Raw genomic sequence first — 22,075 nt, forward strand, 5'->3', positions numbered from 1 at the left:
CCCTGGTTGGAAATTAAACATGTTTTATGCAGCTTTGGAGCAGACTTTCATCCTTGATGGGACAGTGGTTTAATGGTGAGGGTAGTTCTGTTTCTGGTTCTTCTGTCCAGACTGCTTCTTCTCTCAGCAGAGAGATAAAGGGCACACTTGTTTGGTGGAGAGTAAGGTTATGGAGGAACTTAGGCCCATCTCCACACTGCTTATTTCTTCCCATCACACCCCAGAGGGGAGCCCAAATGAATTGGGCACCAGAGTGTGAGGGTTTTGTGACTTTGCTCCTCTAGTTCTGAAGGGTTTAACACTGAATTTAGCCATATTTATCACCTGTTGGTAGACTTTAGGGATTTTAGTGGCTGGAGGGCCCTGAACTTGGAGTGCCCCACACTCCCTTCACTGTCATGTCAAATCTCCCCATCCCTGCACACCATGTGCTTCTAGTTTGAACAGTGTCTCCTCATCCATAGATCAGAGTCCCCTCACCCATCTAGTTCTGGACTTTGGCATGAGTAAAAATGAAGGGTCAACGTCTGGGCAATGTAATGAACTTGATCTTTCTTATAACTGAATGGCTCTGTGTCAACTCAGGTGTGTGGCTCCCCATTGTCAGGATGCCAAGTCTCATCCAGAGATTCTACAGATGTCTTGGGGAATAGACCTTTTTCATAGATCCTCTGTCCTCCCATTCCACTCTCACCACCACTCTGGTTCCTCTCCTGCTACTATTGTCTGACTCCCGGCAAAAAAAAGGGATGGTGCTACCCTTGGGTGGGTAAGATCTGGGTGAGCCAGGCAGACCTTCCCCACTCTTACCACTTTCTTAAGCTTTGAGGACAGGGGTCTCCCTAACCTGTTGTTGTGGGAAAGGGACAGGATTTAGGCACATAATAAGTTTGAGAGCCCCAAGTACCAGTGTGAAGTATATCATTTGTATTCAGTTACCTCCCTGCTGCCTCCCCTACCAATTTTCCTTTTCAGCCCCTCTCCTGTTATTATTAAGCCGTCAACCTCAAAGACTAGTGTTTCGGCCCATGTGTAACCCTCATGCTCCAGCCAGACATTCCTTTATCAATACAATAGTTTCAAACGTTACCTACTTACCCCTCAAAATTAGATGACTCTTTCCTCCTTCGAGGCTTTTCCAAAGTCCTGCTCGGTGATAGGACTTACTGATAAGTTAGGAGCACCTTTCTCAAGTGCTTTATTTGTATATTAATAAACAGATACCTTCCAGAGCTACAACCTCTCATAAGAAATTGAGAATGGAAAGGATTTTAGCTGAATGGCAGTGGGGGTCTTTTGAACCCTGAACAACTTTGAGAAGAGCATGACCTATTCCTTTCTGTCCCTTAGTACTCAGTTCAGGATGCCAGGAAGGAGGTAGAGGGGAGCCCTCTTGTGGCAGTTGCTTAAACCTTCCAGCGTCTGTTGGGGGGAACAGGGAAAAGGGGAAGACAACCTGTGAGGTAAATGCTTAGCACCCAGCTCCTAGGACAGATAGCAGCCCCACCTTCCAGAACATGAATAGCTCATCAGTCATGGCTTGTCAGAGGACCCGGATCCAGGGTCACGTCAGATAAGCTGGGCAAGGGAGCTTCCACTATGAGCCTTGAGAATACCAGTGGAAAGGCTTGGATAGGCCCAGATGGGATGGAGGGTAAAACTGTCCCCTTCATTCCAGAGTAAGGGCAGCAACAGAGAATGAGTGTATGTATGGGTTTCTCAGACTTGTGGTATAAGGCCTGAAGGCTCTGGGGATTCACTGCACTCACCACTTCCGGTTCAAGTGCCTAGATTGGTTACAGCAGAATGTTGACAAGTATTTATTTAGTACCTTCTATGTTTTTAGTCCTGTGCTAAAAATGGGTCAAACCACTGTACTCAGGGAAGGACCTGGGGATCTCTTTCTGGGATGCTGTGGAATCTTCTGGGATATCTAGAGTGTACCACGTGGGGTAGTGAGAGTTGAGGAATAACTGTCGGGTGACACCCCTTCCTTTGCTGCTGCTTAGTGTAGGGAGTGGTGTCTTTGGGCAGGCAGTCATAATACTAAGAGCAGCTTCTTTTCCTGTCATGAAGAGTGTGGAGGTAGGAAGGTCAGAGTCCAGTTCTCTCACTTTCTAACCTGGTAGCAGGAGAGATGGAGTATCATGCTGGTCACTGGGGAGTGATAGGATATAGATGCCTTCCTTCCTCTGCAGGCTTTTCAGTCTAATTGGGTTTCCTGACCCTAGTTGCTGGTGTAGGTAAGAATGACCCTGAGTTCCTGAGAAAAGGGAAGAGGGTTAGAACAGAGGAAATGGAAACCCTGAGTATGGTGAAAGGAGCAACGCCACTGAAGGCAGTGGTTGGAGGTCTGGAAGTGAGAGCTTGGGCCGAGACTGTTCACTATCAAGGCTCGAAGGTGAGTGTCTGCTTGTGTGTGTCACTTTGACAATGAGCTGCAGAGGAGAGTGTCTGGGCTCTAGTTTATTTTTTTATATTTTTATTTTTTTCCTTTTTAAAAAAAGGATGACCAGTAAGGGGATCTTAACCCTTGACTTGGTGTTGTTAGCACCACTCTCTCCCAAGTGAGCTAACTGGCCATCCCTATATAGGATCTGAACCCATGGCCTTGGTGTTATCAGCACCACACTCTCCCAAGTGAGCCACGGGCCGGCCCTCTGGGCTCTGGTTTAGGAGCAAATCTGGCTTCTGAGCTGAATGTGCTGGAGTAAAGAGGACACTCAAGCCAAAACTCTGGCTATCTGCACATAGCTGACCAATTCTACCTAAGGACCCTTCCTTCTACCACTCTTCCTCAGCAATCAGGCACATCGAGAGCTGTGTAGCAGTCAGTCCAGCCAGGCAGGAGGTTTGAGAATGAGCTTGCCTGTCTGGTACATCCATCCATCCCATACATTGTTGAGAGCCATCCTAGGACAGAATTGAGTACAAGGACTTCTAAGGGTTAGAGGGCTAGCTTGGGGTTCTGAACCTCAGGGATTCCTTCTGAGTTCTGAATATAGTCAAGAAAGGCACTCTCTTGGCTTTAGGTTATAGATAGGAGAAGGGGAACCTCTGTCTTTGCTTTTGCCAGATCTTGCATTGGTGGGATGGTACCTCCTTGGCTAGAACAGCCATGGGGAAGAGTGGGGAAGGGAAGTAACTGCTTCATTCTTGGATAAATGAGTGCATAATCATACATAAGCAAAAACACCTAGTCAGCTGGAGTATGCATGCCCTTGAAAATATGAAATCAAATTTTGAACCCAGATTTGCATATGCTGACTCATAGGCTTTTTCTTTATTAACAACCTGTTATAAATAAACATCTGAAAACATTTAAAAAGCAGTGCTCTGCTTACTGTCTGGCACATGATAGGCACACAACCTTGATGAATGAATGAATGAATAAATATCATTGTCCTTAACCAAATTGGGCATGGTGGGTGCCCTATGAGTCTTGGAAGCCAGGGGGCTGTTATAGTTTCTCCTACTTGCTGAGACACCTTTAAGGGTGGAGGTGTTTCTAGGAGTGGTACTCCGATTAAGTTGTCCCACCAGCCAAGGTTGGGCCAACTCCCCTACCTTTCCCAGAACCATCTCACCTTTCTCTGTCCTTCAGATTCCTCCTAACTTGATCCAAGGAAAAAGCTCTTTCCCTGTGCCCTCCTGGTTCCAGGTGGGCTTGTGGTGCCCTCTGTGGGGGGATATTATTGCCTTAAATAATTTTGCCTTTTCCATCCCTGCTACCACTTTCTCCCGCTGTACCTCACATCCCCCTCCACTTTGGGCTCCCAAACAAAGCCTCAGACCTGGACAAGGTATAGTCTTCCACCTTCATGACACCATTCCAATCAGCTGATGCATCACTGCAGTATGCACTGTCACCCCTTTGCTCAGAAACTTTCAATGTGTTCCCATTGCTTAAGTCTGACACTCAAGGCTCTCCACAACCAGCCCTTAATTCTCTCTCCAACTACCTCTCTCTACTCTTCTCGCCAAATGCCTTGTTTTAGCCAAACTGGTCCATTCATTTTCCCCAAACATTTGGTTCGTGCCTTTACTCCCTTTCTCACTTGTTAAAAAATTGCACTTCAAGATCTACCTTGTTTCACTTCCTCCACAAAGCTGGCCATGACCTCTTTAACTGCAAGGACTTTTCTTTTCTTTTTTTCCTACTCTGGCTCCTTTAGGTCTGTTAGTACAACTCATTCAGCACGTCCCACACTTTCCCTTGGATTGCTATATATCTTGTTCATTCATTTAATATTTTATTCAATTAAAATTTTATTTTTGTAACCAAAGTAATTTTTATTGTAAAAGATCCAAGCAATACATAAACATACCAAGTAACATGTTGAACTTTTTCCCCTCTACTTTTCTCACTCCCATACCCAGATTTAACCTCATCTATTTGGTGTGCATCCTTCTAGTTTCTTTTCTAACTACATATGGATATTTGGGAAAGGGCTACGATATAAATGGGCTCATATCATATCTATTATTCTTCTACTTGCTTTTGTGTGTGTGTGTGTGACTGGCCTGTAGGGGGATCCGAACCCTTGACCTTGGTGTTACCATAACCATACTCTAACCAACTGAGCTAATTGGCCTCCTGCTTGCTTTTTAAACTTAAGGGTATATACATTTATGTTAGAGATTTTCCTTATTACTATAGATCTTCCTTTTTAATGGTTTCTCAGTATTTCTTTTTCTTTTCTTCAGTATTTCATAGTATAATAATCTATTCAAAATAAAACATTTGTTAGAATCTGTTATTTGGAGGGTATTGTGCAGTTAGTGCCTAGGGAGCTCCAGACGTGATCATAACTTTGTCCTTTTCATCAGTGAGCTGGCTTTTTGAGGAGAGGTGGGAAGGGAGGAGTGGGGCATAGACAAATAACTGCAACACAAGGAAAAATATAGTTTCTCCACGTGTATACCTGAACTTCAGAAATAGGGGAAGTCACTTCTAGCTAAGAGAATTGGGATTTCACAGAATGATATTTGAGGGAATTTGATAGGTGAAGGAAGAGCATGAGCTAGGGCACAGAGATAGAAGAAACACATGAGGTAGGTTCATCTGACACCAGACCACATTCCATGAACAAGATGGGGATTTAGTTCAATTCATAAACATTTAGCAAGCATTTCTGCGTCAGACACCATACTAAGAATGAGGATATATATAGAAATGTGAGACAGGCTGCTGTCTCAAAGGCTTTCAGTTTAATGAAATAAAAACCAAGTTTGGGAAAGTAAATTAGGGCAAGATGACAAAAGCTTTCAATTGGCATGTTGATGAGTGAGAATTTTATTCATCGGGCAATGTGGAGCCATGGTGGGCTTTTTAGTGGGCAGGTGACATGACTGAAACTGTAGATAGCGGCAATGTACAGAATGGTCTACAGTAGGGAGAGGCTGGGGATTAGGGCTGAATCAGTGCATTTCTGTTGCTTAGGATACCTGAACTGGGTAATTTCTAAGGAAACAAAATCTATTTCTTACAGTTTGGAGGCTGGGAAGTCCCAGGTCCAGGGAACACCTCTGGTGAGGGCCTTGTTCTTGGTGGTGACTCCATAGCAATGTGGGGTATCACATGGCAAGAATGGGCTGAGCAAGAGAGAGCTAAGCTGCTCATTCCTCTCCCTATAAAGCCATCATAACCACACCAGGACCACCTAGTAAACCATCAGTCCATTCATAAGGGTGCAGTCCTCACAATCTAATCACCTCTTAAAGGACCCACCTTTCAATTACCATAATAGTATTTCCTACCATCTTAACACTGTTAAAATGTAGACTAAGTTTCCAAAACATGAACCTTTGGGGGGCACATTTAACCCATAGCAAGGGCCTTTTTTTTTTTTTTTTTTTAAACAAGATACAAGTTTATTTCTGCCTCAGTTAGAAGGTCTGGTATGGTGTCTCTCCAGTTTTCAGGGACCTAGGCTTCTATTCGCTTCACCATCCTAGCACATATCTTCCATCTTCATGGTCACCTCATGATCTAATATGGCTTCTAGAGATTCATTCATCTCACTTACATTCCAGGCAGCAGAAAGAAGGAAGGGAAAACGATTGGCAGGGAGAGGAGCACCTAATGACACACTTTCTAGCTATGTTAACTCCTTTTAAGAAGCCATCCTGGAAGTCCAAGACAATACTTCCAACACTTCTGTTTATGTCTTACTGGCCAGAATTTAGTTAGATGGCCATATCCAGCTTTAAGGGAGACCTGGAAAGGTAGTTTCATGGGTTTTATTGGGGGGGGGGTGTAAGTTTTTTCTTTTTTTAAAATTTGAGATATTTGCATATAGTGAAATACATAAATATTAAGCATACAGTTTGATAAGTTCTGACAATACAAATGCTCACGCAGCCCACATCCCTCTCAAGATATGGAGCATTCCATCATCCTCAGAAATTCCCTTCTGCTCAGGGAGGTTTTTTTAATTAAAAAAAAAATTCGGGCCAGCCCCGTGGCTCACTCAGGAGAGTGTGGCACTGGTAGCGCCGAGGCCGCGGATTCGGATCCTATATAGGGATGGCCGGTCCACTCACTGGCTGATCGTGGTGCAGATCACACCATGCCGAGGGTTGCGATCACCTTACCGGACCAAAAAAGAAAAAATTCTTGGGCCGGCCCCGTGGCTCACTTGGGAGGAGAGTGTGGTGCTAACACCAAGGCCATGGGTTTGGATCCCATATAGGGATGGCTGGTTATCTCACTGAGTGAGCGTGGTGCTGACAACACCAAGTCAAGGGTTAAGATCCCCTTACTGGTCATCTTTAATAATAATAAAAAAAAAATTCAAAAGAGAGATAATGGGGGCTTTATTAGGGTGGTAGCCATGGGAATGGAAAGGAGACGCTGTGGAGGATGTATCCAAAGGAGACTGGTTGAATATGGGAAATGAGAGAAGTAGCAAAGAGAATGACGATAGCAGAGCCAGTAACAGAAATGGGGGATTGGGAGGAAAGTCTAGGTTGCAGATGGGATTGAAGGTGGAGGAATGAGTATATATTAGGTGTGTTAAGTTTGAGGTGCTGGCCAAACATCCAGGTGGAGACACACAGTAGGCAGTTGTGTCTAGAGCCTGGGAGGGCAGTCAGAGCTCAGTGACAACCAAATACCAGAGAGATGCCAAAGAGCACAGGGACCAAGAAATGACCCAAGAATTTGGTGACTGTGAGCTCGCTAATGATTTTTGAGGGAGAAGAATCCAGGCCTGAGTGATTCAATGAGGATTTAAATCATGCAGAAAGATACTATTTTAGTTTAATTTAAAAACCCTTTTAAAAACTGAAGTCCTTGGACAAACATAAAAGGATCATACCAGGAGTCTTCAAAGAGTTCATGGAAAGGTTCATATTATCTTTTAATTCCATCTTTCCATGAGCTTTTTGAAGTACCGTGGTATGTTATTGATGAAAGGAGAAAGGAAATAATCTTGTCAGAGGAAAAGACTCAGGAAAATAGCCACTTGCTCTTTTCAATTAGCTTTCCAATGGACAGGGAGTGGTACAGCTCTCTGCCTTCTTTGGGATATATAATCTACAGAAATTCAGGCTGAAGGGGTGGAGGTGGGAGCGGGATGCTGCCTTTGACAACCACTGGGGTGGAGTGAGCAAGCCAGACATTGCCAGGATAGGTACGAGGAGGCACATATTTTAAAAGAGCAGAGAGCAAACACGCTGGACTCAGGCAGTTCAGGGTTTGAATCCTCTCTCTGTCACTGCCTAGCTTGATGTTGCGTAAGTTACTGAGCAGCCTGTTCCTTATCTGTAAAAGAGACAATTATGCCTACCTTGCAGGTGGTTTTGAGGATTAGAGGCTAGCGTCTGGCAGACAGGCGTAAATGGGTACTATTATGTGGCCGCCCCTCGTTATGCGACAGAACGGCTAACGGACAGGTCAGAATCTGCGACCTGCCGATCTTAGAGAGTAGTTAGGGTTCCCCGCAGCCTCCTCCCTTCAGGAGGTGGGGACACGGTGGAGGAAGGGCTGCAGGAGGAGGAGCTCGCGCATCACGACCCGCCCCGTCCCGTCCAGTCTGGCCTGGGCGCCGAAGGAACGCTGTCCTCGCCGCAGCCACCCCAGTAGCCTGTCCTGGTGCCATGGTGCCCTGGTGCTCTGCCCCGCGTCCAGTCATGACCCTGCGCCCCTTACTATTCCTGCTCCATCTGCTGCTGCTGCTACTCAGTGGGGCGGTGTGCCGGGCTGAGGCTGGGTTGGAAACCGAAAGTCCGGTCCGGACCCTCCAAGTGGAGACCCTGGTGAGGAGCAGATGGTCCTGGCCCCCGGCCCGCGCCGAACCCTGTGCGGGAATACAGGAGTCTAAACGAACCGGGGAGCGGGGAGGAAAGAAAGCGCGGGACCTGAGTTGGGGGGTGTCGAGTCCAGGGGCGAGAACCGGATCTTTGGCGGAGTATCCCGTGACCCCTTTAGTCCGATCGTAGGTGGAGCCCCCCGAGCCGTGTGCGGAGCCCGCTGCTTTTGGAGACACACTTCACATACACTACACGGTGAGGGGTCTAGGGGACCGGGGCGGGGCCTGGGGGGGTGGCGCCCGGCTGAAACACGTCAGCTTTGGCTTGGACACGTGGCAAGCGGCTCGGGAGAAGAAACTAGGGGCTCTGGGGTCGTGGAGCACGTGGCGGGGGGAGGGGCGCTCTTCCCGGCCTATTTCCCCTCCCTGCTTTTCCGCTAGGGAGGTACTGACAAGTGAAGGGTGGAGAGATCTCCGAGAAGTGCCAGCCCTTTGGGGCTTCCTGTTGCTTTTTGCCCTGAGATGAACATTAGGCAACAGCTGTTAAGGAGGCCGTCGCCGCCCAGCGGCCCAGGTGTGTGTTGCCGCCCGCTGGGAGAAGTACCCGGTGTACGCTCTTGACGCTTTCTCCCCCTAGGGCAGCTTGATAGACGGACGCATTATTGACACCTCTCTGAGCAGAGACCCTCTGGTTATAGAACTTGGCCAAAAACAGGTGATCCCAGGTATGTGACCTGTGCCTCCCCTTCCACCTCTTCCCAACCTAAGCCCTTTCTTAGCCTCTTGAACCACAAAGCTGCCCTGGAAATGTCCCCTGGAATAAGCCCTTAGGGCTCTACCTGCTACCTCCTGAAGTTCAAACCCCACTTGTAATATCCTATTGCCCCAAACCCCACTGGAAGCCAGGGATTTGAGAAGTGGGGAAAAGCTCAATTGGGGGTCAAGGGGATTTGGGGAATGTGGGGGGCTTCCAGTTCAGATGTGTCTTCTTCCTCAAGGTCTGGAGCAGAGCCTTCTAGACATGTGTGTGGGGTGAGTATCTGGGCAGGGGATGGCCTGGGTATCCCCTTTGCACAAGTAGAGTTTCTCTGCGATCCCTGCTCCTTGAGGAGGCAGGAAAATGTGGGATGAAAGATCCACAGAATTTTGCACTGGACCAGGTCAGTGTGACCTCTGAGGGCATCCAAAGTCTCCGTTCCTCTCTGGCTGTTGGTTTTGTTGGAGGAGTTGAGGCATGTGGTGAGATGGACACCTTTGCTGGTCAACCTGTTTGGTGGTCAGGTGGGAAAGTTCATGTTTTGGGTGTGAATATCCAGGCGATTTTGCTAGTGGAGCTTCAGATGAACTTCTGGCCCACCTTCCCACTTCCGGCTGTGACTCACATTCCTTCCCTCAGAGAGAAGCGAAGAGCAATCATTCCTTCTCACTTGGCCTATGGAAAACGGGGATTTCCACCATCTATCCCAGGTAATCTGACTAGGCCCCTCTCTTGGGCCATCAAAATACCCAATTCCTAAGAGCTACAAGGACCTTGAGAAGGTCCAGACTAAGTTTGCTGAAAGGGACAGGAGTGGTGGGGCCTCCTTCTGCAGGGCCACTTTTTTTCCTCCTCACATCACTAATGGGGATTAGAGACATACACATCAACTGTTAAGGCCACATGGCTTGACCTCTGGCAGCCAGTGACTTTTTAGAGAAGAGATACCTGCTTGAGCCACATGGATCTGCTGCCTGTGCCACCCCTCCCAGAGCTCTGGACTTCTTTTCTGCCTTTTTTCTATGACTCTACACTGTGTCATTTGTGTAGCTGGCATGGCTTCTCACCACATCCCCACCCCTTCTTTCAGCTTCCACCAGGGAAAAGATAGTAAAAATAATTATAGTCAAGTAATTCAAAACAAAACAAAGAGCAACTTTTAAAAGCCAAGTCTATCCTATAACTTTAAAAGTCTTCGTAGGTCGGGGCCGGCCCGTGGCTCACTTGGGAGAGTGTGGTGCTGATAACACCAAGCCAAGGGTTAGGATCCCTTTACTAGTCATCTTTAAAAAAAAAAAAAAAAAGTCCTCATAGGTCACTGCTGATATCTATTCTTGAAGGGCTGAGACTGGACAGATTTCCCAAGATACATATCTTTTGCTTTTGGCCATAATGAATGCTCTATTAGCTAAAAAAATGTGTTGTACTCCAGAGTACTGGGATCGTAATTCTTACTGTAGTTCCCAGCTTAGAGGGGAAGAGGGTAGGCGGACTATAAAACTCTTTTACACAAAGTTCTATTACTTCCCCATTCCTGGTGCTGCTTGTCTACTGTATGCACCTCTCCCCCCACTCACTCCTGTTTGACCTACCTCCTTCTTCTTAAGCCACATCCTTCTTTCCCTCCAGCTTTTATGTTAAAACTTCTCTTTTCTAATAATTACACTGCGTGTGCTCACTGGTTGGTGGAATTAAAAAAATATTTAAATCCAATTAATTTTCAGTCCTGAAAAGATTCTATCCATATGACTGTTTGGAAATGGAGTACAGTTAATATAGAGGGTTCTCCCACTTATAAATGAAGAGCCTGTATGCTTCATATTCACAGAAACTTTTCCTGTGCTGTCAAAGACCTGTCACTGAACCCAAGCTACACATGTAGTTAGGATCAACATCACTATCCCTAGACTCTGCTCAGAACCCTCCTCTGTCGTTGTCTAAGGGAACTCAACCCCACATTTAAATCTCGCAAGCTTCATAGTTGTTGGCTTTGCTGTGGCCCACCCTCCCTGTTTTCATTCAGATTCTGAGTCTTGGATAAAATGCACAGAGATTCTAACCCTCCCCTCTCCTCTGCCTCTCCAGCGGATGCAGTGGTGCAGTATGACGTGGAGCTGATTGCACTGATCCGAGCCAACTACTGGCAAAAGCTGGTGAAGGGCATTTTGCCTCTGGTAGGCATGGCCATGGTGCCAGCCCTCCTGGGCCTCATTGGGTATCACCTATACAAAAAGGCCAGTAGACCCAAGGTCTCCAAAAAGAAGCTCAAGGAAGAGAAACGAAATAAGAGCAAAAAGAAATAATAAATAATAATTTAAAAAAAAAACTGCTTTGCATTCTTCTCCTGATACTTTGAGGCTGCTTTTGTAAGTGGAAATGAGGTAAAGGACTGAGGAAAAAGGCACTCTGAGTTGGATCTTGCCTGACAAGGGGGTGGTTGGAGGCCTTGGATCACCTCTTCCCCTGTCCTTCTCTTGCTGTCCTAACTTACCCAAGGACCTGGTCTTGAATCTTCCCATAGGATCTCTAGGTCCTTAAGGTATGGGTTTTGGCTCTCATGGTGCCCTGACTCCAAGCAGCAATGCTTCATAGAGTAGCCAGCCTCCTGGTAGTTGCCTAGTTGTTCTCTCCACTCCCTGGGACCCTAGTATTTCTAGTATCCTCAAAGTATACTGCTATCCCCATACTAAGCAGCTGCCAAAACAAAACAAAAACCCAAAACAAAACAAAGAGAGTAGACTGCTCTGTCCAATATAGCAGAGATAATAAGGAGCTCATAAACTCCATGGAAATATTTAATAGCAAAGTCCTATGTCTCTCAAAAAACAAAACAAAAACAAAACTCTGGGGGTTGAAGACATTTTCTCCTTAGATCACAGGGTATGGGAGATCATGTGGGCTGCTTCAATGATGTTGTAAGTGGTTGGAAGTTGTTTGTCACCTGGCTGGGCTGTAAGTGTGGGCAAAGGCTGGGGTAAGTTGCTTCGATGGTTAACTATGAAGAGTGGGTTGAGCTGGCTCAGCACTTCGTCACTCACTGAGATGCCATCCAAGTACTGCTTGAGCATCTCCCGCAGCTTCCCATTAATCTCTAACAGCTGGGTTCGCCTGTGTTGGAGACTCAGTTGCTCCAGTTTCACTTTATTGTACCTTTTCCAGAAATTCTCCATCCCTTTGTAGTGCATCATCACCTAGGAGTAGAGTTAAAGGGTGAAGATGTGCAATGGGACCCATTAGGAAAACTGCCCAATGCCCCATTATCCCCCAGCCTTTACCTTTGTGAGCTCCTCAGTAAGCTCCTCCTCTAGGTTATTCTCAATCTCCTCCTGCTCCTTAGGAGTCAATATTGATGAATAAAAAGGGAGCACTTTTTCTTCCTCTGTTTCAAATTTCCTACATATCTCAGCAAGTTTAAGGATCTTTTCACCCTATTGGAACCAGGAGGAGACTTTTTATTAGAAAAGGGGGTGGAGATGGAAGATACAGGAATTGGTTCCCCTGCCTGAACCCAGGGAAGCTACTTATCCAAATGGAAGACAATAGTAATAAATACATTTTACACAGAGTGCTTACTGTGTGCCAAGCACTATTCTAAGTATTTTATATTCTTATTATAAAATTAATTCATTATTAATTTGTTTCATTTAAAGTGCAAGAGAGAAAATGACTCAAAAAAAAAAAAAAAAGTTCAATGGGGAGGAAATTCCAAGTGTCCACCCAGGCAGGAAGCAGAAGTCCTCCTCTAGCTCTCCTAAATCTCTTTCACCTTGCAAGGCGCCAGGTTATTTGGCTTTATTCCCTCCCCCTTTGTTACCTTGTCAACAGTCTTTCTCAGGGCCTTGAGAGTAGCATTACTTTCCAGGGTGAGTTTGACTAAGTTCTCCTGGGATACCGCCCGGGCCTGAGTCCTTTGGGCCTTTAGTTTTCGCAGTTGTACAAGGACCAACTCCTTGTCATTACGGATATACTGGTTCTGCTCCTCACTTTCACGGCTGTGTACCATGATCTTGCCTTTTGAAACAGCTATGGCATCCTGAAGGAACAGAGTAGATTAGAGGAAACACTTAACCGGCTGAAGGTCTTCAGTGAGACAGGTCAAAGGGCTGCCCCGGGACTGAACTAAGAGTGTATCATCTTTTCCCAGTCAGTGATCAGGGATGAGGCCCAGTGAAATTGGGAGATCAACGGGGAATAATGGAGCAGATAAAGCAGTAAGCATTTCCAGTTGGCTACACTAACCTGTAGTTTCTGTATTTTTTTAATCTGTGTTCCAATCTCTTTGGAGCTCTTCTCATCCTTCACCTTCAGGGTCTCAAAGGAAACCTTTCGATCCTCTGTGGCCTCAGTGTAATTCCTGAGTGCATCCTGGAATCTTCTCCATAGATCTTCTACTATGTTCTCCAGTTGCAGTCTTAGAAAGTGCTTCTCTTCTAAATTCTAGGAAGTGCCCCCCCAGATAGCCAATGCTTAGAATTGCTCTTAATGCCCTTTTACTTCCACCAGCAACCTCACCCTCTTGAACTGTTTGTAGCATAGTTTGGTACAGAGGTCACCAATGAAAATGCCTACAAAGACCAGGCAGATGATATAAATAAGAGTTGCGGGCTGGGTGGAACTGTGGCTAATGGGAGAGGAAATACTGCATAGAGGGAGTGGGGGAGCAGCTGCTCAGCTCCATATGAATATTGCCATTTGGAAATGTGGCACAGTGTTGCCAGATCTTTGCATTTTTCAAGGAAAGCTGAAATTTGGGTTTTTATGTGAAATCTCTCCAATTTTTAAATGTAGGAAACTTATTCAAAAATTATATAAAACACTGGAGTAAAATAAAAACAAAGAACCACCTATACAAACCTAGGGTTGCAGGCTGGCTAAGCTTGCAATCTCCAGGATGGTTGAAAGCACTTTGTACCAAGGGGCAGGAGAACTAGATTCTCACAAGCCAGCAGCATGACTTTTGTAGGTCACTTTACTTCTTTGAGCCTTAGTTTCCTCATCTGCAAACCACAGAGGTGAAGCCAGATGATCTCCTTGGTGCTTTTTAGCTCTAAAATGCATTCCCTTGATGTTTTAGAATAGTCCTCCCTCCTGATCAATTTTCACAAAATTACAAAAAGCAGTAGGGGCACCTACTGTGGCAACAGGCTTTTTATTGACTGTGTTGGTTAAAGAGGTTTCTTCTAACTCTAGTTGCCATGAGCATGTTTTTTCTCACTTCTCTCCTAGTTCTTGCCCATCTACTCTCCCTCTATACCTTGTTTTTGAGATCATCCCACATGCTCTGGAACTCCAGCTTGCTTTCATACTCAGAATCTGTATAATTCTGCTCCATGGCCATGAAGACATCTTGTAGGTAGTGAATCTCTTTCTCATGTTGGTCAATGATTGTCTTCCTATAGGAGACAAGACACTGTCCCTGCTCTGAGGGATAAAGCATATGGACCAATAACGACAACTGAAAGCAGTATGTAATAAAACTATAAGAATGGTACAAACTCAGGTTCTGATGGAGAACAGAGGAGGGGAGGGCTGTATTTTTTTTTAGGACCAAGAAGAATGAATAAAATTATTTTGATTTTTGAATAGGTGATATATTCATGTGATACAAAAGTTAAAGAGTATAAAAGGTTACTGTGAGAAATCTCCCTCCCATCCCTGTCCCCTGCCAGATAGGTAGGATTTTGATAGTTGTAGGTGGGTGGTGAGGGGGCCAGCTTGTTAGCTCAGTTGGCTAGAGCGTGGTGTTATAACACTGAGGTCAAAGCCTTGGATCCCCGTACTGGCCAGCCACCAAAAACCAACCAACCAAACCAAACAAAAAGAAAGTGGGTGGTGAGAGTGTACAGACAGGAGTCTGACATGGGTAAAGTGAAGCTAAGACAAGCTTAAATCTGAGTTCATTTGGAAGGAACTCAGATTCTTCTCTGCTGGGGGTCATGTCATAATCAAGGTGGGATGCTCCAAGGTACTGGCCACCTGCCTATAGGCAGCTCTTTGACACAGACTCAGGGCATTTCCCTGGATTCAATCCCCCATCACCCATCTTCCGTTAGGCCCCATACCTTTCTGTCTCAAACTCCTTGGTTAGGGCCTCCAGCTCCATGTTGTAACTTTCTTCCAAGAGGTTGAGCCGGTGCCTCTGCAGGGCCAAGAGCTGGTCAACATTGTGCAAGTGGCTGCGCAGGGCATGGGCATACTGTTCCTCAGCTTCAGACAGGTCCTTAGCTAAAGACTGGGCAGAAGAGAGAGAGTTACCATTCTCGTTGAATAGCATCTGTATGAGAAAATAAAAAATATATGCAGCTGGCTAGCTGGATGTTATAATGGCATTTTTTCCTTATCTCCTAATACCAATTCTTTGGCTTTAGGAGTGTTGGCTCTCCCACTCATTCTTTTTTTTTTTTTTTTTTTTTTTGGTGAGATTGAACCCTGTTATCTCGGAGCACCATGCTCTAACTGAACTAACCAGCCAGGATCCTCACACTCACTCTTGAATGTAAAGCAATAGAGATATCAAGTTCTGTGTGATGTTTGGGGCTAGAAAGAAAAAAAAAAAAAAAAATAGAGTGGTGTCAAGGAGCCCCATGAAGCCAGTCAGTGTTCTGTGGATAACAAACATTTACAATGATAAAGCCACCACTGAAAAGAACCAGGAATTCTTAGAGAAATGGCTGCTTCAAGGTCTGAGGCAGAAAATAAGTTGAGCCTAGGGTATCTTGTCATACAAGATAGCAAAGAAGCTTTCCAAGACCAGTAGGGTCATGTAAGAAGGCCTCAGAAACCAACATGAAGTGGCTCACTGTGGCAGAATATGTTTTCCAAAGATGAGCACAACAACATCTCCCATCCTATAATTTTCTGTGATGTGACCTTGCCACTCCCCATCAAAAGTGGAGTTTCTTCTTCCATCTCCTTGAATTTGAGCAGACCCTGTGACTACTTGGATCAATAGAATATGGTGGAAGTGACAGTGTGCCAGTTCTAGGCATAGCCCTCAACTGGCCTGGCAGCTTCTGCTTCCTCTCTTGGAATGCTTGCTCTTGGGGAGCTCCCTCCAGGAACCCAGCAATCATGCTGTCAGAAGCCCAACACTCATGGAGGGGCCACATGAAAGCATTCCAGTCAACAGCCCAGCTGAGGTCCCAGCTGTTCCCAGCTGACAGCCACAAGTAACTGCCAGCCATCTTGGACACCCAGCCCAGTCAAGCCTTAGATGACTGAACCCTCAACTGACATCTGACTGAAAACCGTCTTGCTTGAGAGACCCCAAGGAAGAACCAACCTGAGCTCAGTCAACCTACAGAACCATGAGAGATAAATTATTGTCTTAAGCCACTAATTGAGGGGTGGTTTGCAGTAGATAACTGCGATACTTCCACTGGCAAAAAAAGAACAGTTTGAACATCAGTAAGGATAAGAATTGCAATGGGCTGAAAAATATCAAATATACTTTATTATAGGTTTATGAGAATACTTTTTTAAAAATTAGTTACCTCTGGAGGATGCCAGGTAACCAATTCTTTTTTATTTTTCAAACTGGCAAATAAAGAGAAGAGAAAGTATCAAGCATTTATCCTGCTTTTCCTATATAAATTATACCTTTGGATAAGTGAATGATAAAAGAGGGGAAATATTTTTCTTTTTTTTAAATATCAGCAGTGACTTTCGTTACTTCTGCTGTATTTTTTTTCCTTTTGTTTATTTTTTCATTTTTTTTTCCTGGTGGGGTGGCTGTTATGGGGATCTGAACCTGTGACCCTGTGACGTTGGTGTTCCAAGGCTGTGCTCTAACCAACTGAGCAAATCAGCCAGCCCCAGGGAAAGAATCTTTTATAGGAGTATTCAAGCTAACAAATGAAAAGGGAATGATACTATCAGAAAGTCAGTTTTGCAACCTCCATGAGTGAATGGATCATTGACAGCTGCTAACATCACAAAAAGAGAGATAACTAGATATTAAGTACCTCCTGATAGAAGAACACAACGCCAAGCTTCAAGATCCAATTACCAAAACAGAAATACAGAGGATAAACTAATGTGTAAAACTACAATACAGAATACTACTACGCAGTTGTGAAAAAACAAAATGAGAAGCTCTTTATCGGTGAATATGGAACAATACTCAAGATGTATTAAGTGAAAAAAGCAAGGGACAGAACAGTATTAATACTATCATCTGTGTAAAAAGGTTTATTCAGGCAACTAGAAGTATTTGGAGGGGCACTGGGTGGCTTGGAAGCACTGGTGGGAGGGAACTTTTTTCTTTATGACCTTTTTTATCTTTTGAACTTTGAGTGATCTGAATGTATTACCTTAAAAAATGTAAAACAAATTAAAATTAAACATAAAAGCATTTATTGAACACCCACATGATCCAGGCACCTTGAGTTCACTCATTGTAAACTACAACAACCTCTATGCAGAGCTAGCCTTTACCGTATATGTTTAAAATGAAAAAAGATCCTATGAAATAGGTTCTGATAATGGAAGACTATTCACTCACTCAAGAAATGTTTACTAAACCCTTGCTATGTACCAGCACGGTGCTTTGGATGCTAAAGATTCAGAGATGAAAAGACACGCTCACTATTCTCAAAGAAGCTTACAGTTCAGTAGGAAAAGACTTACATACCAGAAAATCACAATATAATATGGAAATTTCTATGAGGTTGATGATTTTATGAATGACAATGAGATATAAAAAATGGAGTGCCTACATCTGACTAAGAGCACTGGGGAAGGCTTCACATAAGAGATGTCATTTGTATCAACTCTTGGGGGGAATCTGAAAGTTTGCCAGAAAGCCTGGGGAGATGGAGAAAAGAGAATTCCAGATAGGGGGAACAGCATGGCAAAGGCACAGGTAAGAAACAAGGCTGGCTGTATGAAGAGTACAGGTAGGGGCCCGATCATGAAAAACTTTGATGTTCTTACCATGGAGTCTGAATTTTTTCCTGTAGATGAGGGGAGATACTAAAGAGGTTTAGGCAGTGGAGTAACAGGATTAGACTTTTGCTTTAGAAAGATAATCCTGGTAGTTGTGTAGAGAATCATCTGGAGGCAGTTGAGCATGAAGGATGGAAGACAGGAAACCACTGAGAGATGATGCCCAGGTCTCAGCTACAGCAGGACAGTGGGGAAGGAGAGCTGGGTGTGGCTCTGAAAAATTCTTAAGCAGAAGATATAGACAAGACTTAGTAACAAAGGTCAGGGACGGAGGCAAAACCTAGGATGATTCCCAGATTTCTGGGTTGGGTGACTGGGTGAATTTGGTGAATCCAGCCAACCCAATAGAGAATGTAAGGAAGACCAGATTGTGGAGGATGGAGAATGGGGCCGTTTGGGGAAAAGGAAGCTCATGAGTTCAGTTGTGAGGACAATGAACAGCTGGAAACAGATATCTAGGAAGCTTGAAATAAGGATTTGGAACACGAGAAAAATCCAAGCTGGTGTTACAGACCTGGGAGGCATCAATAGATAAGCAGTATTTAATGCCAGGGTAATGAGTAAAATTGTCTAGGCCCTAGACAACTGGTTAAAGGGCGAGATGGCCAGACTCAGAAATCTGGGGAATGCTTAAGTTCAGGGGATGGAGAGAGGAGGGTGAACTCACAAAGGGGACTGGATGTATGTGTCCCAGAGGCAGGAGAAATTCCAGAATGGTGTCATGGAAACCAAAGGAGAGTTTCAAGAGGTAGGGCGTGACCAAGAGTGTCAGTGCCATAGAAAGGTCAGGTTAGATGAAGACTAAATGATGAAAAGTAGCCATGATGTTGGACTGGTGGCCTTTACCAGAGTAATTCCCTAGAGAAGGGCGGAAATTAGATGTTGTGGGAGGCAAGGTAAATGGGAAGTGAAGAAGTGGAGATAGCAAGTGAGGATTGCTAACATTTGCACATTTAATATATACAGTCTCAATTATTCAGGAATGACCCTGAAGGTGCTTAACATTAGCAGTACATGATTTACCTAAGGCAAGGATTATAACCATAAGCTGCAAGGCTGTTGTATAGGAAGAAGCTAATTGGCTCATGGGTAAATCTGGCCAACTGCTCAGCATCACTTAATGAACACCACTGGTTGTCTTCTCTTCAAGCATTTGACAACCCCCAATAAGCGTCTGAAAAAGCCACTTAAAAAGCCATAAGGTACAACTGGTGGGGTGAGGACATCTAACGTATAATGGCTTTTGCAAATTTGGGGACTCTTTACTATGTATCTCCTGAAGCTGCCCAGGGTCTGCTGAATTTTTTTCCCAGGGGTTAGACTGTGTGTTTTCTAGAGGGGGAATACCATGTTGACAATGTATATTTTGTTGTTACTGTGGGATTTTTTTTGTTTTGTTTTAAGATGGAAAAGACCAAGGAGTCAATAAACAGAGGTGGGATGTAAAAAGGATGAAAGAAGGGAGACAACAAAATCCCTTAGAAGAAAAGATGGGATGGGGGTGGCTGGTTAGCTCACTGGGTTAGAGTGCAGTGCCAATAACACCAAGATCAAGGATTTGGATTCCCATACTGGCCAGCTGCCAAAAAAAAAGTTGAAAAAAGAAAAGACAGGATGGAATCAAGAATTCAAGAACCTCTTAAGCATAAGGATGGTTGATTGAATTGCTTAGAAATCTAGAATTGCTCTTACCCATGGAGATCTTCTCAACCTTATCCAGGGCCACTGGAGTTGAATCAAAGAGGTCAAACAATTTGGTTGAATGAAGCACTAGAGTGGGAGTCAAGAAACCCATGCTCTAGTCCTAGCTTTCTCACTGACTAGCTACATGACAATGGGCAAGTCAGTTCCCCTCTCTATAACTGAGCCTTCTGACATTGAAATGAAGGTACGGGACTAAGTTCAAGTCATTGGGTGACATCTACTATGTCTTACAACTCTAATATTGTATAGTACTGGTGCGGGGCAGTGGATAACCAAGGAGAGTGGCTCATCTAAGGGAGGGAGAGGGATGAAAGACAGGCCAATATTCTATTTTTCATTTCAGTGAACATTATTATTACAAATAACATGCCTGGTTTTGTCTTGTGAGGGCATTAAGATTGATTAATTAATTAATTCACAAGGCCCATTCTATTAAGAGAAGAGTCAAGGAGGCCATACTCTAGTGTTCCTTTGGAAAGAGTGCATACCTTAATGACATTGTCCTTACAGTCCACCACTCGTTCAAATGTTTGGCTGAGGATCTCAATGTCCTTATGAAGCTCTCTGGTCTTGACTTCCCGAAGGACAGTTCTCCACTGCGTGTTAATCTTATTAAGGTTCAGAGCACTATTGTGCTCCTCCTTGGCCAGCTTGTCCTGTGTGAAAGACAATATACCTCCAGGAGGTCAGAGCCAAAAGCCCTGACACAGTACAACCAACAAGATCACTCTTAATTTGTCACCTGACACCTTACCCCTTGTCTTTTCTGAAGGACCAAAGCTCCTGATGGCTAACACTGAGGGGGTTCCCGTTCTTGTTTTGGGAGGGCCGAAAGTAAGATGGGGACAGTCTGATGACATTTTAGGGAGGGCAAAGATGAATTTCCTTCAGGGTGGAGGCATCAGAGCAGGATGTGATTTGTAATGACCCATCTCCAGGGAGAATATCAAAATTCTAGACAGGCTGGACGGCTGATAGCACCAACTGTCCCAGCTCTGGGGCTCAATTGAGACTGCCAAACTCCATACCACCCACACTCCTCCACGCTTCTCAGAGAACCCCCCTGCCTCTCAAACAATGTTGCCTAGAATTTAAGTATATCTGGGTCTTAGGATTTACGGAGGAACGGAGGCCGGGATGAAAACAAGGCTGCCACAACGATAGGGCCAAGGGGACAGGGCCAGCGCAGGAGGTGGGTGGGGTTGGGCAGGGCGTAATGAAGAGGCCATCACCTTCAAGAACTGGCTGAGGAGCCTCTCTTTCTTCTTGGCCATCTCCTCCTCTGCCAGCAACTTCCGCTGAAACAGAAGCAGCTGCTCCTCATCGGACAGGGGCGCCTTGGCCTTTTTCCCTTTCTTAGACATGGCTGGGCGGGGGACTGGATCCGGGCAAGCAGCCTCGGCCGTCCTCGGCTTGCATTAGAGGGGGTAGAGGAAAAACTCCCATAGAAAGGGGTCTTCTGGAACTGCCCCTGCGTGGTAGCGGGACCTTGGACTTCAGCCCGCGGGCAAGAGAGAGCCCCGGCTACCCGCGAGCCAGGGCCCTTGAGCAGAAAGAGGCATCCCGTCTCCTAGCAACGACGATCCCGCTTAGATGGCGCTGTGAGAGGCTAGGAAAAGAGGCTCCGTCTTGGAGCGCCCCCTGTCACCTGGAGGACCGCGGTCAGTTTTTGAGAGAGGGTCTTTTTTACCCCTCAAAAACCCTAGTGTCCTCACTGCACTTTAAAAAACCCTTTCGGGCCCGGCCCCGTGGCTCCCTCGGGAGAGTGCGGCGCTGAGAGCGCCAAGGCCGCAGGTTCAGATCCTGTATAGGGATAGCCGGTGAGCGCAGTGCAGGCGACACCGAGCCAAGGGTTACGATCCCCTTATCGGTCACATAAAAAAAAAATTTAAAAAACCCTTTTGTTTGTTTGTTTTAATAGCAGGTCATAATAAAAAAGATAATAAATGTTGGAGAGAATGTGGAGAAATGAGAACTGTCATACACTGCTTGTGGAATATAAAATGGCACAGCCACTTTGGAAAACAGTTTGGCAGTTTCTTAAAATGTTAAATATAAATTTACCATGTGACCTGGCAGCTTCACTCTTAGGGATCTACCTAAGAGAAACGAAAACATGTATCCATACAAAGACTTGCACAGGAATGTTCTTAGCTGTATCGCTCATAATAGACCAACTGGAAAAATCGGAAACAACCTAAATGTCCACCAACATGTCAATGGGTAGACACAATATGCTGTCTGTAGAATGGAATACTGTTTAGAAATAAAAAGGAACAAACTATGGACACCTGCTACGATGTGGATGAACCTCAAAAACATTATGCTCAGTGAAAGAAGCCAGACACAAAAGACCACATATTGTATGGTTCCACTGACAGGAAATACCCAGAAAAGGCCAAACTATAAAGAT

The 22,075-nt window shown here is 45.1% G+C and overlaps 2 protein-coding genes across 2 annotated transcripts; one reads left to right on the forward strand and one right to left on the reverse strand.

Annotated features, from left to right (window-relative positions):
- Positions 1 to 8,056: 8,056 nt before the first annotated feature.
- Positions 8,057 to 11,315, forward strand: FKBP11 (FKBP prolyl isomerase 11). Its single transcript, XM_063076031.1, has 6 exons — positions 8,057 to 8,262; positions 8,446 to 8,511; positions 8,893 to 8,980; positions 9,254 to 9,287; positions 9,652 to 9,722; positions 11,098 to 11,315. Exons 1-6 carry the CDS (start codon positions 8,104 to 8,106, stop codon positions 11,313 to 11,315), a joined length of 636 nt encoding a protein of 211 aa, XP_062932101.1. The 5' UTR covers positions 8,057 to 8,103.
- A 570-nt stretch (positions 11,316 to 11,885) lies between these two features.
- On the reverse strand, positions 11,886 to 21,026 carry CCDC65 (coiled-coil domain containing 65). The gene is made up of 8 exons (XM_063076335.1): positions 20,895 to 21,026; positions 20,151 to 20,318; positions 15,075 to 15,244; positions 14,267 to 14,405; positions 13,252 to 13,449; positions 12,827 to 13,045; positions 12,288 to 12,440; positions 11,886 to 12,203 (listed from the first exon to the last, which is right to left on the reverse strand). The coding sequence occupies exons 1-8, from the start codon at positions 21,024 to 21,026 to the stop codon at positions 11,886 to 11,888; spliced, it is 1,497 nt and encodes a 498-aa protein (XP_062932405.1).
- Positions 21,027 to 22,075: the final 1,049 nt, after the last annotated feature.

This window comes from Cynocephalus volans, chromosome 12 (assembly GCF_027409185.1).
Source record: "Cynocephalus volans isolate mCynVol1 chromosome 12, mCynVol1.pri, whole genome shotgun sequence".
NCBI classification, from domain to species: domain Eukaryota; kingdom Metazoa; phylum Chordata; class Mammalia; order Dermoptera; family Cynocephalidae; genus Cynocephalus; species Cynocephalus volans.